The sequence below is a fragment of the Diceros bicornis genome, chromosome 7 (assembly GCF_020826845.1).
Source record: "Diceros bicornis minor isolate mBicDic1 chromosome 7, mDicBic1.mat.cur, whole genome shotgun sequence".
NCBI classification, from domain to species: Eukaryota; Metazoa; Chordata; class Mammalia; order Perissodactyla; family Rhinocerotidae; genus Diceros; species Diceros bicornis.
This window is the reverse complement of record NC_080746.1, coordinates 61,043,274-61,058,441: the sequence shown is the minus strand read 5'-3', so window position 1 is coordinate 61,058,441 and position 15,168 is coordinate 61,043,274. Positions and strand designations below refer to the sequence as shown.

At 35.2% G+C, this 15,168-nt stretch overlaps 1 protein-coding gene across 1 annotated transcript; it reads left to right on the top strand.

Annotated features, from left to right (window-relative positions):
- Positions 1-4,553: 4,553 nt before the first annotated feature.
- LOC131408014 (olfactory receptor 52A5-like) lies at positions 4,554-5,504 on the top strand. Its single transcript, XM_058544585.1, has one exon. It carries the CDS (start codon positions 4,554-4,556, stop codon positions 5,502-5,504), a length of 951 nt encoding a protein of 316 aa, XP_058400568.1.
- The last annotated feature ends 9,664 nt before the right edge of the window (positions 5,505-15,168 follow it).

Below are 15,168 nucleotides of genomic sequence, written 5' to 3'. Positions count from 1 at the left end.
AGATGATTTTGTCACTTGTCCATTCCTCAGGAGAACTGCCTCATAGCCCTTGTCCAAAAGTTGATACTATTTTTGTTCTATATTTGCCTCTGGGAACGGCTTTCTTTATCTTCAGAGAATGCTACACCAGCATAAGTAGGCATATGCACATAAAAAGTTTGGGGAATTAAGTTTTTGAGTCTGTAGTCTCATAGGTGCCTGTGAGATCTCGAGAGAAATATTTAGAAGATATAAAGGGAGTGTACGAAATTGAAACTGCAATTGTATGTACGGGATTAGCTCTGAGTAAGTGTCAGCTCTCTGTAGATATTCTGAAAAGGAGATTATTAATATTTCATTTAGGGTTTGAGCTAGGATATGAGGCGCGTTTAAAAATGCTGTTGATTTCCTCTTGGTTTAGTAGGAATTTCCTCTTTCTTTTATTCACTCAGCAAATATTCAACTAAGACAGGTATGTATCCTTTCTCAGGTCAACATAGGAAGATAAAGCTATTATAAAAAGAGATAAACCTTATGCATTAAGGTCCAAAGATTCTCAGCATTTTTCCTAGATTGATTCTTCATTTTTCCTAATCCCAGCCCTCCATTCCCTTACAGATATGCACCTGGCAACCAGGCAAGTGGATTTGCATCTGTATTAAAATTAGTATATTTTTGATATTTAATAAATTCAGGGAAAATTAAACTCTAATCGAATCATTAATTTTCAACGGGTTGCAATAAGTAAACACCCCATCTCTTCCATTGAGGACACAAAGGAAGAATACGGACTTCCACTTAAGGAAGCAAAAGCTGTTTCATAGAGGTGGTGAGGCTTGTGCTGAGAGTTGAATAATAAACAGATATGTGTTAGATGACAAAGTCATGGGGACCGGAGAGAATCTAAAAGAAACAGAATATAAGCATAAGAAAGTATAAGTGACATGTTGGAACATTTTTAAATATTTTCTAGAATTCCAAAATATGTTTCTCTTTTTTTTTTTTTTTTTTTTGTGAGGAGATCAGCCCTGAGCTAACATCCGCCAATTCTCCTCTTTTTTTGCTGAGGAAGACGGCCCTGGGCTAACATCTGTGCCTATCTTCCTCCACTTTATATGGGACGCCGCCACAGCATGGCTTACCAAGCAGTGCGTCGGTGCACGCCCGGGATCCGAACCAGCGAACCCCGGGCCGCCGCAGCGGAGCGCGCGCACTTAACCACTTGCGCCACCGGGACAGCCCCTATGTTTCTCTTTTTTTTTGTATTTATTTTTTTTGCTGAGGAAGATTTGCCATGAGCTAACATCTGTTACCAATTTTCCTCTTTTTTTTTTTTTTTTTTTTACTTGAAGAAGATTCACCCTGAGATAACATCTGTGCCACTCTTCCTCTATTTTGTATATGGTCACCGCCAGAGCAAGGCCACCAACGAGTGGTATAGCTCCATACCCTGGAACCGAAGGGGGCCACCAAAGTGAAGTGTGCCAAACTTAACCAACTAGACCATGGGGCCGGCACCAAAATACATTTCTTACTGAATAGTAAGAAGTTTGTAAGGAAGATTGAAGTGAATGATGACAATAATATTAATAGCATACAGTCACATAGTGCTTCCTATATACCAAGCATTCTTGTAAGCGTATTGTTTTCAAATAACATATTCAAGCATCATTTTTCAAGTAATCCTCCCCTTGTCCATATGAGGAAGGATGATGAGCATCCCCATTGATTAGTTGGAAACATTTAGTAACTTGGCAGAGGCCACATAGCTAGTCGGTGCTGAGCTGGACTCAGTTTCCAGACTCCATGATCTCAACCTCTTCAGCATGAAGTTTTCCATGTGGATGGAGTACAGATCCAAGGTAGTTTCATGTGACCTTCATCCTGGGAAGCATAAAATACTTAAGCAGCTACATAAGTTTTTATATTTCACTAAAACAAAACAAAACAAAACAAAAATACTTGCTGTTGCATAGCAAACCATGAAATAGGAAGAAGAAAGATCTAATTTAGAGAAAACAATGAGGATAAAATTCTAACAATATAGGTGAGCAAAAGAGACTGAAAAGAGCGAGACAAGGGAATTGAGAGATGTTCAGAGACTGAATCTACATGAGTTAGCTACGGAATAGATGGGAGACTTTGAAGGAACGGGAAAACATTCAGTTATTCTTTGTTCAGAGAAATGTGGTATTTTGCTGTCACTTACAAAAATAGACATAAAAGTTCTCCCTATAGAAGTCCTAAATCCACTGGTATATATTGGTTTTGCTGTTGGTAAAGTTGGATTGAAAAAGACTAATCAAATATAAAGGCAAATCGGCTTCTCACCACTTTCTTCTGAATTAGATGGACTTCCTTACCCAGCCACACCATTCTACTGTGATGTCACCCACCACATAACCAAAAGTACACCCAGCCTTGAGAATGATAATTGTCTCTCAGGCTTTACTAGTTCTATACCCCAGTTATAAAATATGTTATACCTTTTCATACTTCTACCTCTTTCAATTATGAAAATATAGATGAAAAATAATTTTGAAACCAGGAATCTCACTCATCAAGCTAAATTGACCCCATTACCAAGAGAGAAAGCTTCTGAAAGAATTTGTTGGCTGGGGCTTCAACATAGATTCTGAGGTGGAAAAAGATGCTAAAAGAAATTCAAGGTTATGGGAACAATATTCTATATTAATCATGTATCAATTTCAATATGTAAGAGAAAAATAAACTTCTAAGGGATTGAAATAGTGTCTTTTTTTGTGTGTGTGAGGAAGATTAGCCCTGAGCTAAGATCCGATGTCAATCCTCTTCTTTTTTGCTGAGGAAGATTGGCCCTGGGCTAACATCCCTACTTTATATGGGACGCTGCCACAGCATGGCTTCACAAGCAGTGCATCGGTGCATGCCAGGATCCGAACCTACAAACCCTAGGCCACTGCAGCAGAGCGCACGCACTTAACCACTACGCCACTGGGCGGGCCCTCGCCATAGTGTTTTTTAAATGAAAATTGCAAGCAAGGGTATAAATTGGACCATGTACTAACACTTCCATAGCAGAATGAATACATTTGACAAACAGAAACTGAGTTATGTAATACTATCCAAAGACAGCTTGTATAGGAAAAGATAATTGAAGGAGACCTAAAATAGGAAAGAGATGCATTAAGGATGTGGAAAATCACCACACTTTTATGAAAAGGATAATTACAAACAATTTGGATTTACTGCACTATTTTAACACATTTATGTATGACCTTGTCCAAGAAAATATTTTTTTTATAATTTCTTCAAGGTTGGGTTAGATGAGAATTTTGAGACATTTTACCCCATCCTATTGCAGCAAAAAATAATTAAAGTCTATGTTATGAATAGCCATCATATTAATAGGAAATGTATGAGAATTGGTTGTTTTTTATCAAGAAATTATATCCTAAATTGAATCTCACTGAACAAATATAATACCTATTCAATATTGTAACATATTTGCAGTATTTTTATTCCTTGTGTTGATAATTTCTGATGTATTTTACTAATCCAATAGTGATTAAGACCAATTTTTTCCTGTACACATTTTCAAAAAAAGATATTAATTATTGCTAAGCTTTTAATAATAGAAAATGTTACTGGAGAAACAAACTGCATAGCAACTTTTACTTGTTGGTCATTATTTTATCAGGTAAAAGTTTTCCCATGTCAAAATTTGCAGTTCTAAATTTTCATAAAAAATTTTGTTTCATGTATCATTTTTATTTTCTACCCCTATAATATCTAATTTTATCCAAGTTTCTGGAGAAAAATTCCCTAGAATCCACCTCTGGAATAAAGGTAGGGTCTAAATGCTGTGTCACACCACTTCTGTATGATTGATATGTATATTTTTAACATGACACTTGTAATAGATCATTGCCCAGTGGATCATTGTCTCATTGGGATTAAGGACCCTACCTGATAAGTTCTTATTTACCCAGTGCTTACTATAGCATTTGAAATAGTGAATATTCCTTTCATTTCTTTCTGCCTGATCCCTTGACTAATTGCTTCTTGGAGAAGGGCACAGGAAAGAATATTTGGTAATATATCAGTTAAATATCCATGATCTATTAACAAAGAAAACCAAAATGTTATTCAATGGGATATTTTTAACTGACAGTACACAACCATATGCCCTCGCATTACTAGAAACATGTCTTCTCTCAATAGTGAGTATGTATGAGCCTGTTAGTATCAAAATGTGTGTGTGTGTGTGAGAGAGAGAAAGAGAGACAGACAGACAGACAGACAGATAGAGACAGATACAGAGACACACAGAAACAGACAGAGGGAAAGGGGGTGCAAAAAACAAAGAAGAGAATAGAAATCTGAGATGAATCATTCAGGGAGCCTGTATTTCCTTTCCTAGACTCACTTAAATGCCCCATCAGAAAATAAGTATGTCTGACAAAATGCCATTTGAAGCCACATTCAACTGCTAATTGTGTGAATCTAGGTGGGAACAGACAACAGAAGAGAGATACTAAACACAAACTGCCACATTGACTCAGGAGTTCTAACCCGAAGAGCTGTAAGCCAGGATGTACAAACTCAACAGCACAGTCTTCATGCCCTCGGTGCTAACACTGATTGGCATCCCTGGCTTGGAGTCTGTGCAGTGCTGGATTGGGATTCCTTTCTGTGCTGTGTACATCTTTGCTCTGTTTGGGAATTCCATGCTCCTAGTCATCATCAAATCTGACCCTAGCCTTCATGAGCCCATGTATCTCTTCCTGGCAATGCTTGGAGTGACAGACATTGCTCTCAGTACTTGCATTTTACCAAAAATGCTGGGAATATTCTGGTTTCGTATGCCAAAAATTTACTTTGATGCCTGTCTCTTTCAGATGTGGCTTATTCATACCTTACAGTGTATTGAGTCAGGTATTCTGCTGGCCATGGCCCTGGACCGCTACGTGGCAATCTGTCATCCTCTGAGACATGCAACTATTTTTACCCACCGACTTCTCACTCAGATTGGGGTTGGAGTGACACTCAGAGCAACTCTCCTTTCAGCTCCATGTCTCATCCTCATCAAATGCCGGCTGAAATATTATCGAACCACTGTGGTCTCCCATTCATACTGTGAGCACATGGCCATCGTGAAATTGGCAGCAGAAGATGTTCGAATCAACAAGATCTACGGCCTGTTTGTGGCTTTCAGTATACTTGGATTTGACATAATCTTCATCATCCTCTCCTACATCCGAATATTTATAACTGTCTTCAGTCTACCTCAAAAGGAAGCTAGGCTCAGAGCCTTTAACACCTGCATTGCCCACATCTGTGTCTTCCTTGAGTTTTATCTCCTAGGCTTCTTCTCCTTCATTACACACAGGTTTGGGTTCCACATTCCGCCGTATGTTCACATTCTTCTGTCCAACCTTTACCTGCTTGTCCCACCTTTGCTCAATCCTATCGTATATGGTGTGAAGACCAAACAGATTCGAGATCGAGTGTCCAAGATTTTCCACTCTAAGGATCTTTCTTGATTTCTCATTTATCTTCTTTCAAAAAACAAAAATTCATTCTAAAACACTTGTTTTTAGTGAGAGTGTGTGCTTTCTCAAGTTTATTGTGTGCTGAAATATAAAGTTCTAGGTTTGCATTCTTGACAGTGATGTTCTGGTTCCTACTTAAATAACTTCACTTGTTTTGGATACAGAATTGGTTGAAACACACAGAGCTAAATATCTAGACCGCACATGACGTAAAGGGCAAAAATTATGAATATTTATTTGAAGCTCAATCAGCCATCAGTGACAGACATTTTTTAAAAACAAAATTAAATGTTAATATTTTAGCTTCTGTTTAAAAACATCAAGTGGCATTTTTGCAACTACATAAGAAATTCAGTCTAATGTGTTATAATTCTAATGTATATGAAACTAAATCTACCATTTACCTGTTATCATATATGATCACACTTCATCATCTTAAAGCTCTTTATCGAATGATTATGAATTATGTGTTAAGGAAAGATTCGTATTTTTAATTTATGCAAAATTCCTTCTTTTCCATAAAAAATATTTCACACAGCCTACTAAAGGGACATATATAACAGACTCTTAACATAAATTAAACTGAAATAGAGAAATTTGGATTGAGGAAAAATGAAGTCAATGTGGAATAATTAGCAGTTAACATACTTGCTTGTTTTGTGTTAAGATCTTACATATAAGTAAAATAATTTTTTGAATAGTAAATTTTAAAACCATAGCTCGAAGGGAAAATAATAAGTTCTGCAAGTGAAACTATATATTTTATAATTATGTTCATGGTTTTTTGTGATTTTTGCGTTTCCCTGAAACTAATGTCCAAAATAATTATCACACTTGGATTCATATACAGGAACTTGCATGGGTGTTTATTATCTTTTTTCTTAAAATTGGTTTTACCATAAATGTTTTTGTGGATTAGCAAACAATGGTTCTTGTAGAAAGCTTAAATTTAAATGTGAAAGTCAGGTGCAGGCTGATAAAGACAATATACAAGGAGATTAGTGAATATGGACTAATGATCCAACTGGTAGCAAATGGCAGCACTCAGAATATTTAGCAATGTGGATTTGGACACTTTCCCTCATTCTGTATACTACCTCCCAATCTGTATATTTTGACATCATCTTTTTTGCTATTAGCCTGATATGTTCACATTCTCTGTGGCTGATGAAGTATAGCATCAGACTTTATAAGGGCAAAAAGTAGCTGTTTCATTACATTAATGTACTTGGGGTTGTAATGGATTTTTCACGTGAAGCCATGGTCATCTGTCCTACACAAAATAGTGCGGGGTCTTCACCATTAACACTGCACTGTCCTTTAATTCCAAAGATGATCAATGATCTGTATAGCGCCAGAAGTCTGAAATTTTGCACTTGGATAATTTTTTTTCTTTTAAAACATTATTCTCTTGAAGAGATATATCGATTTATGTTTTCTCTCACACTCATTGTGATATATCCTCTACCTGGAGCCTTTGCCTCTGATGCCTCTACTAGTAAAATAATCTCCATTCCACAAGATTTGGCTCAGATTTTCTTTATATCTTTTCCAGGGTGCCTTAACCGGGCTTTCCTTTTGGGCTCAGTGCTGTTCTTTATAATCCATAGTCATCTGTACAGTTCAAACTGTATTATATTAAAATATATCTATAATTTTGGGGATTACACTGGATGTCTAATAATGTAATATTTATGACTTACTGTCCTTTAACTTATTGTCATATATATGGCACTTTAAATAAATACTCACTGACTCGGACTGGCTCTCTTTTCCTGTTTCATTGACTTGGTGTGGTATACACTGAGATAAAGAATTTTGAAGGATGATCTGGGTGGGGAAACACATGCAATAAAATCCACTTGTGTTAATGTTTAATTAAGGAAATAGAGCTCCCTAGTGCAGATATCTACTTGGCGGCTATAAATAAAATCTAGAAAAAGACCTTGAAAAATTCTTCTTCACAACTCAAAGGCCTAGTGTAACTATGACACTGATATATAGAAAATAAAATCTTATTGAATAAATGTGATAATAAAATTCCATTAATAATCAAATTTTATCCTTATACCAACCCTATAAAATATTTAATACATATTAGAGATGATGAATCTGAAAACTGAGATTAGTGGGAGGCCTGTTCTGCAACTTGGGAATGGAAATTACAAATATCAAAAAGGAGAAAAGTAGAATAAAATCTGTAGTTTGGGATTTTTAGGGAAGACATCAGTGAACCTCAAGGTTTTCAATATGTGTTGCTATATAGAAAAATAAATGCAGATATATTGTAGGCAATGTCGATGTGACTGCATATTTGTGTGTGAGTGTGCTTGCGTTTGGTTATATTCCTTAGAACTTTGTCTTCTGAGATGCCCTTTGAGCAGTGATTTCTCAATATCAACGAGCCTAAAAGATGCCTTCATCATCCTTCTGCCAAGCAAATTCTAAGCATCATCACAAGGTAGAAAACTCAATTCTCTGGATCTATAGGTTTGTCAAATTCCATTCTAGTGATCTTGAGTTTATCACAAGAGCTACTTTTTTATAGATTTCAGGCCTTAATGTCATAAACTTTCTTTGCATCTATATCATTCTTCTCCAACTAGATGTAAACTTCCTTGAAGGTAGGAACAAGATTTGATTAATCTATGTGTTTCCAATGCTGTAGAACCCAATGGTGTAGGTTTCATTGAAACTCTCTACATCTCTGACCATGAGCCATGTTGATGTCACCAGAGTTTGCTGCAAGGTCTTAACAACAGTAGTTCCCCAAACCGCACAGTATCTTCAAACAATACACAAATTCTGTAGGACGAATCTTTCTAGCCCTGTAAACTGCATCTAGTCCTTCTCTGAGGACTTTAAAAGGATATCATCTTGCAAATTCTGGATTACACTAAACTATTGTCATTTAGAATCCTTACGTTTATACATGCACTGTTAATACTCTTTCATCTCAACATTATTACAAGTTTTCTTTATTATTATTTTTCACTTACACAAAATTCTGACTACAATGATTAACTGAAAACATGGCCTAAAGTTCCATTTTCTCAAATGTCCAGCATGGTACCTCCATGGCACTCGAGAGAGGTAATGATTATAGGATCAATGATTCATTACCAAGTAATAGCTTGGTGGATTTGTGATGACATTGATTAACTGTAAGTTGCGTAAATTTAATGGTGGAAATTTAATAAACTCCTTTTTTCATCTTCTAGATATTGGTAGGTCAGTATGATGGCAAAGGGAAAGTAAACAAAGATATTAGGAGGTTCTCTGTTAGAATGCTAAGTCTAAAGGGAAGTAAATTTTTTACCCATGAAATAGAGGAATGTCATTTCAGTTAGAGAAACCATCCTGGGGAAAACTATGGCAATAGGAAACTGCATATTGACCTTGGGAAAAAACTAATAGAAAGTATTCTCTCTTAAACATCATCCATTTAGCAGAAAAAATAGATTCTTAGACGTCCATGTTACACTAGTGACATATGTCTTATAGTCTGTTTTCTACTATGCCCACACATTTTATTTCCTTCAGTTCAACTATATGTTCATCAAGAGCCAGAGAATGTATGCTTTTTCATATTTATTAGTTAACTCTGATTTTTATAACATTCCATTTAGGTAAATAGGATGTAAAGTGTTGAAACACATAAAAGTAAACAGGATTGTATTATAAAAATCCCATTTTATGTCTATAAAAATATAAATAATCAATAATTTAGAAAATTTAAATGCAGCATAACATTTTTTATATCTGCAATTATATTTACTTATTGTATGTTACTGTAAGTGATTGGGGTAAAATTCAATATGCTCTGTTTCCTTCAATGTGTTACCTCTACAATGAAGATCAAGAACTTCTCATGAAGACTTCCATCACGTTTCCTGAACATGAAGGTGTTCTTCAGGTTCTCTGTGTGTATGTGAGGTTCTCTGTGTGTATGTGAGGATCTTTGGTGAGTTCAGATAGCTGTGGAAAGTTAAAGCAGTACAGGCTAAGGGCTTTAAGATTAAAGAGGTCAATGCTGTGACTTTACAGATATGAGGAGTAAGGCACCAAGAAGTCATAAAAAATAGTCGGGAGTAATGGGAAGTATAGTTATCCAAGATTGTACTAGAAATATCTCTGAATGCTCTGAATGCTCCCCTTCCCACTGTCCAGGAAACCAGAAAGATAAGTGTAAATTAATTATCTGTTCAATAGGATTATTTCTAGTGAGAAAGGATTATGAAAACTGCCGAGTCCCCAACATTATGGTTTGGTTGATTTTGTGATAATAACAACAACAACAACAACAATAAAAATACATTTATGGGGAAATCTTCCTTCTTTAGAAACCAAAAAGTACTCGTTCCAGGTCAACAACCCTTTTCCTGTTTAAAACAGCAAAGTCTATGTTAACCACACGTTAATAGTACAGGATATTCTAGATAAAATAGTTTTAAATATATGTACTGGAGGCAGTACAGGGATTAGGAACCAGTTTAATTCAATTTTGTCTAAAATAACAGTTTTCTGATGTAATGACAATAAGATACTTCTATGAGCCAACTCAAATGGAAGACTGAGTAGTTGATTCTGAACATTGGGAGTTGCCTACAATATGTCGGTCAAAATTGACCATCACCAGGGGTGGTTTCTACAATTAAAGAACAATTATATGTGAAAAACATCCGTGGGTCCAAATAGATAGTTTAAGTATTTAGATGAGCTCTTGTTGAAAAAACTATTTCTACTTCTCCTTTTCAGCTTCATGAAACTAGATATGTGTCAGAATATACTTGAAATGCTTTCCTGGAGTTGGTAATGACCTCTTCTTCCCACCATTGCTGCATTCAATTTTAAAATTCATTAAAATCCAGAAAAAAAATTATATGTTGTATGATGGTATTTCTTGACCCGTTTGTTGCGAACTCGGGTTTGAAGGGAAGACAAAGACTGAGGTTTCTTCTGTCAAACTCTGTGGGATGGGAACAGAAATCACTAAGATTTAGGGAGCAGAGGCCAAGGAGCCGTGGATTGATTTTTTTATATTCCATCTCCATACCAAAATTTTTATAAAAGCAGATAGATGAAGTTGTGTTGACCACAGGAAATATAATTCATCACTCTTCTGTTCCTCATGAGAATTGCATCATTGTCCTGCCCAACGACTGCTGCTGTATTTGTCTCTTTGAAAATGATTTGTTCATATCTGCATATTTATAATTGCCCTGTTTATAGCTAGACCACATGAGTAGGTGAATGCACATAAGAAATTTGAAGAATTAACCTTGCGAGTATGTGTTCTCATAGGTGCCTCTGAGATCTAGATGGAAAAATATTTAGAAAAGATCCAAGGGGAATGTGGGGGAACTGCACCTTGTTATTGTTCATAAGGAGTCACTCTGAGTAGAAATCCTTAAAGAAAATAATAATTCGGTTGTCAGAATTTGATCTAGGGCATGACTACCTCTTGGTCTAATGAGCATTTTTCACCTTTCTTTTCTTCTCTTATCCATAATGAAACTCTTCAGATCGTTCATTAAAGCAGGTATGTATCCCAACTCAGGTGAGTATATAAAGACAATGCTGAAATGAAAACAAGGAAACCTTACACATCAAAACTAAGATTGTTAGCATTTTTCTTCAACTGGTACTTCATGTTTTCTAATTTCCTACTACCCCTTCTCCATGTAGATATACTCTTGGAAGCAAGACAAATGGATTTGCATCCACATTAAGTTTGATAATTTTTTGATGTTAAACAGATCCAGGGAAAATAAACTGCTAAATTAACTGATTACTATTAGGGTGCATTCAACAAATATGTTGTCTTACATTGAAGACACAAAAGAAGAATTTGGAATTCTGCTTAAGAATATCAGGAAATGCCTCACAGAGAAGAAGATTCTTGAGCTGAGAGTTGAAAAATAAACTGATAATTGTCAGGTGGGAAAGACATTGGGTACAGGAGGAAACCTAAAGGAATACAGATTATAAGAAAAGGAAAGTATAAGAGAAGCTGTAGAATTTAAAATGGTTTTTAAAGTTCTAAGACGTATTTCCTTCCTACTGATAACAGGTTTGCAGGAGATTTAAGTTAAAGGTAGCAAAAACAATCATAGAAATAGTATGTACTAAAATGTATCTCCTATATGCTAATAATTTAGTCACTGAGTGTATGACTGGGTTTGAAGGAATGGTAGGTTATCTTTTTTTTTTCTCCTGGAGAAAATAAGTATATTTTTCCATATATAGTTACACACAATAATAGACCTCTTTACAGGTGTCCTGACCTACTGAGATATATTGGTACGTGGTTGGAGAAGCTAGGTTAAATCAGAACACTAGAATGTCAGGCAAAAATAAGCTTTTTTATTACTTCTAATTGAAGTAGAGGTATTCCCCACCCAGCCACAGCCATTTAGCAATGAGGTTACTCATCATGTAGCATCAGAAGTAGAAAGACACACATACGGGTCTTGACTATACTGGAAAGACAGAGATAAAAATGAGAGAGAAAAAGACAGAGAGAGACCGAGACTTAGGGAGAGAAAGAGAGTTATTAGAGAGACCACCAAAGGTAAAAAATGACTATCGTATAACTAACACATTTCTCAATCTCAACAATCCTTTGAGTCAATTTTCATCTTCATCTTGTTGGCAAAGTGAGTAATGAACTGGAATTAAGGGTAGGGGTTGCTTTCCCAAACATTACAAAGTAGATATTCTCTACTTTACGGTCAACGGGAATCAGGGGAGAAAGTATAGGGGAGAAAGTCCATATCAATAACAATGAAATGTGAGTTTAATTCAAAGAAACTTTAAATCTGATTTATTTCTTTTCTATCAAGATGAAAAGGCAGTTTGATATATGAGTTCTGTGGTCAAGTCAGGTTTTGTAAAGGCAGTATTTATTTACTCTTTGTCAGTGGTCAGTGTGTAACTCTGACACTGGACAATCTTGCCAGGAGAGGACATCTAGAATAAGAAGAGAGAGAAGCATGGAGATGAGCATAATTGTCAATGGAATTTATGGCATCAACAGTGTAAAGGAAGTCAGACAAAGGAACAAAGGGAGGCCATTTTGAGACAGAAGGAAAAACAGGATACATCATGATTATAGACACAAAATATGTATTTTAAGGAGAAAATAATATCAAGCACTGCACAGTTATCAATTCAGAAGAGCCCTTATAAAATTCATTGTGTTTGTTAATGGAGGATCTTTTTTTTTTTCAGAAAAGTGAACCTGGAGTTGTAGATGCAAAATGCTATTACAGCAGTTTGAAATATGCTTAAATTGATCAGAAAAATACAAGTCATGGTCATTAATATCAGGGGTATAGCTATAAATGAAATGAGAGACAGAATATAAACAGGAGGATATCACTGTTTCGGGTTAACAAAACTTGTAAGAACCTGCATAGTTTTCCAGTAGGGAAAGAAGTACATTGCAAATACTTAAAATACAAGATTTTAGGGGAAAGACATAAACAAATGAAGAACTCAGAACATATCTATGGAAATTAGTCTAGAAGAGGAAAAGAGGTTCTCCTCCTGCTGAGATGGGGAATGGGGGCAGAAGAAGGTGAGAGTTTGCAAATGTATGCTGTATTGTAACTACATTTTATGGTCAGGAGATTATATTATGGTTATTATAGAGAGTTTGAAGAGACAGGTAAAATTTAAGAACAGAAATGTTTAGAAATCAGCCAGGGAATTCAGAGCTGCAAAAATTTTAGTGGCAACTTTTCTAGAATTGAGATTTTCTATAGTATTATTGAGATTCTCTGTTGGAAAAACTGAATATACTGATCAAAACTTGAGATTTCTAGGCAGAGACTGGTACATAATTAAAGGAGCAAAGGTGTGTCCTATGACAAAGGAGTAGCTAATGTATTATACCACGAATAAAAAGTGGGAGAAGAATGTGAATTAAAAAGAGAAGATAATGGTCTTGAATAAAAGAAAAAAATAATATCATGTGACCCCAATATACTGGAAATAAAAATGAGATACTTGTCAGGATATAAGGTTATGATAAGTAACCCATGTTATGAGTAGTGTCTATTGTACAGATTTTCAAGGTCCAGTCTAAGTTTATGTTGAAGTTCTGTGAAGAAATAGCTAATGTGAAACATGAATGACAGCATTTATTCATTAAAATTAAAAAAACAACAAAATACCTACTTTCCTCATCTTGATTACTAAAACATAATAAGTATACTAGTGTTTCTGGGGGACAGAAAAATAAAATCCAGCTACAGGAACATTTGTCTCTTTTAACCTATTATTTCTGTACTCTAATTATAAAGTAGAATGTGCCTTTTTATTCATTAACCTTTTTAATTATGAAAAATTAGAGAAATGTAATTTCAAAGCCATTAATCTCATTCAACAAATTAAATTCTCTATACTGCCCAGAGAGGAAAATTCTGAAAGAATTGTTTGGATGATACATCAACACAGACCCAGAGGGAACAAAAATGTTAAAAGAATTAAAGTGGATAGAGAGACAATGATTTAAGGACTATATCGATCAACACATTTCTCTGGGGGAAAAGAATGGGATAGATTGGTTTTAAATACATATACTGGGTGGGTAGAAGGTCACTTACCTGCATGGTATTTTACAAAGGAGATTTTGCATGATTAAAGGGGTCAATTTGGTAAACTAAGCATACTGGCCTCCCTTAAGGAACTTTGTGAGGGCGTGAGGAAAAGATCATGGGAATTACTGACAGAAATACATAGGGAGATTGACATGTTCCTTAGTCAGGAAGGATGAGTGGTGAATTAAAAAACAAAACAAAACAAAACAAACAAACAAAATCTTTGAATTTACAGCTCGTAAAAGCTCTTAAAGGGCTAAAGGATGTAGTAGACTGCATCTTTGGCTTATTCTCAACAGAAACTTTATGATGCCTCTGAAAAGAATTTTTGCACAACCTATTGAAGGAAGAAAATCTATTGTTACCCAACACAGGTAAAAAGTAAAATTCTTTGCTGGGTAGAATTGGAGTTCTGCAGTCCATTTGAAAAGCAGTCATTTTATAGATCTCACTCTCTAAATTATTTTGTAAAAATAGAAACTGACTCCACAGATATTTACCTCTTGATGGCATTAGCACATAAGCAAATATTCAAATTGGAATAAATACTGACTCTCATAGCAGAATGAATGACACTAACCAGGAAGCTGAGCTGCAAATTAATATCCAAGGGTGGGTTTTATAGAGTAGGTGTTGGAAAGAGAAAGAAAATGGGAAAGTGATGGGTTAGAGGAGTGGGGAAATATCACCCTTTGATTAAAAAAGGACAGTTCCAAATATTTGAATTTTCTCATTGAGCATTACCTGGTTCAAGACCATTTAAATCAATTTTCTGGCTGGGATAGATGTCAGTTGTGCATTCAAGATTTTTTATCCCACCCATCAAACCACAGAACAATTAGACTTTATATAAGAAATAGAATTGCTTTAATAAGAAATATATGAAAAGTGTTTTTTCATCAATAAATCATATCATGAATTGAATTTTATTAAACAAATACATCTTCAATATTTTCTATTACATTTGATATATTGTATGATATTTCCAGATTTATTTTACTAAAATTATTTTGTTTAGGATCAGTAATTACCATATAGTCTCTAAAAAG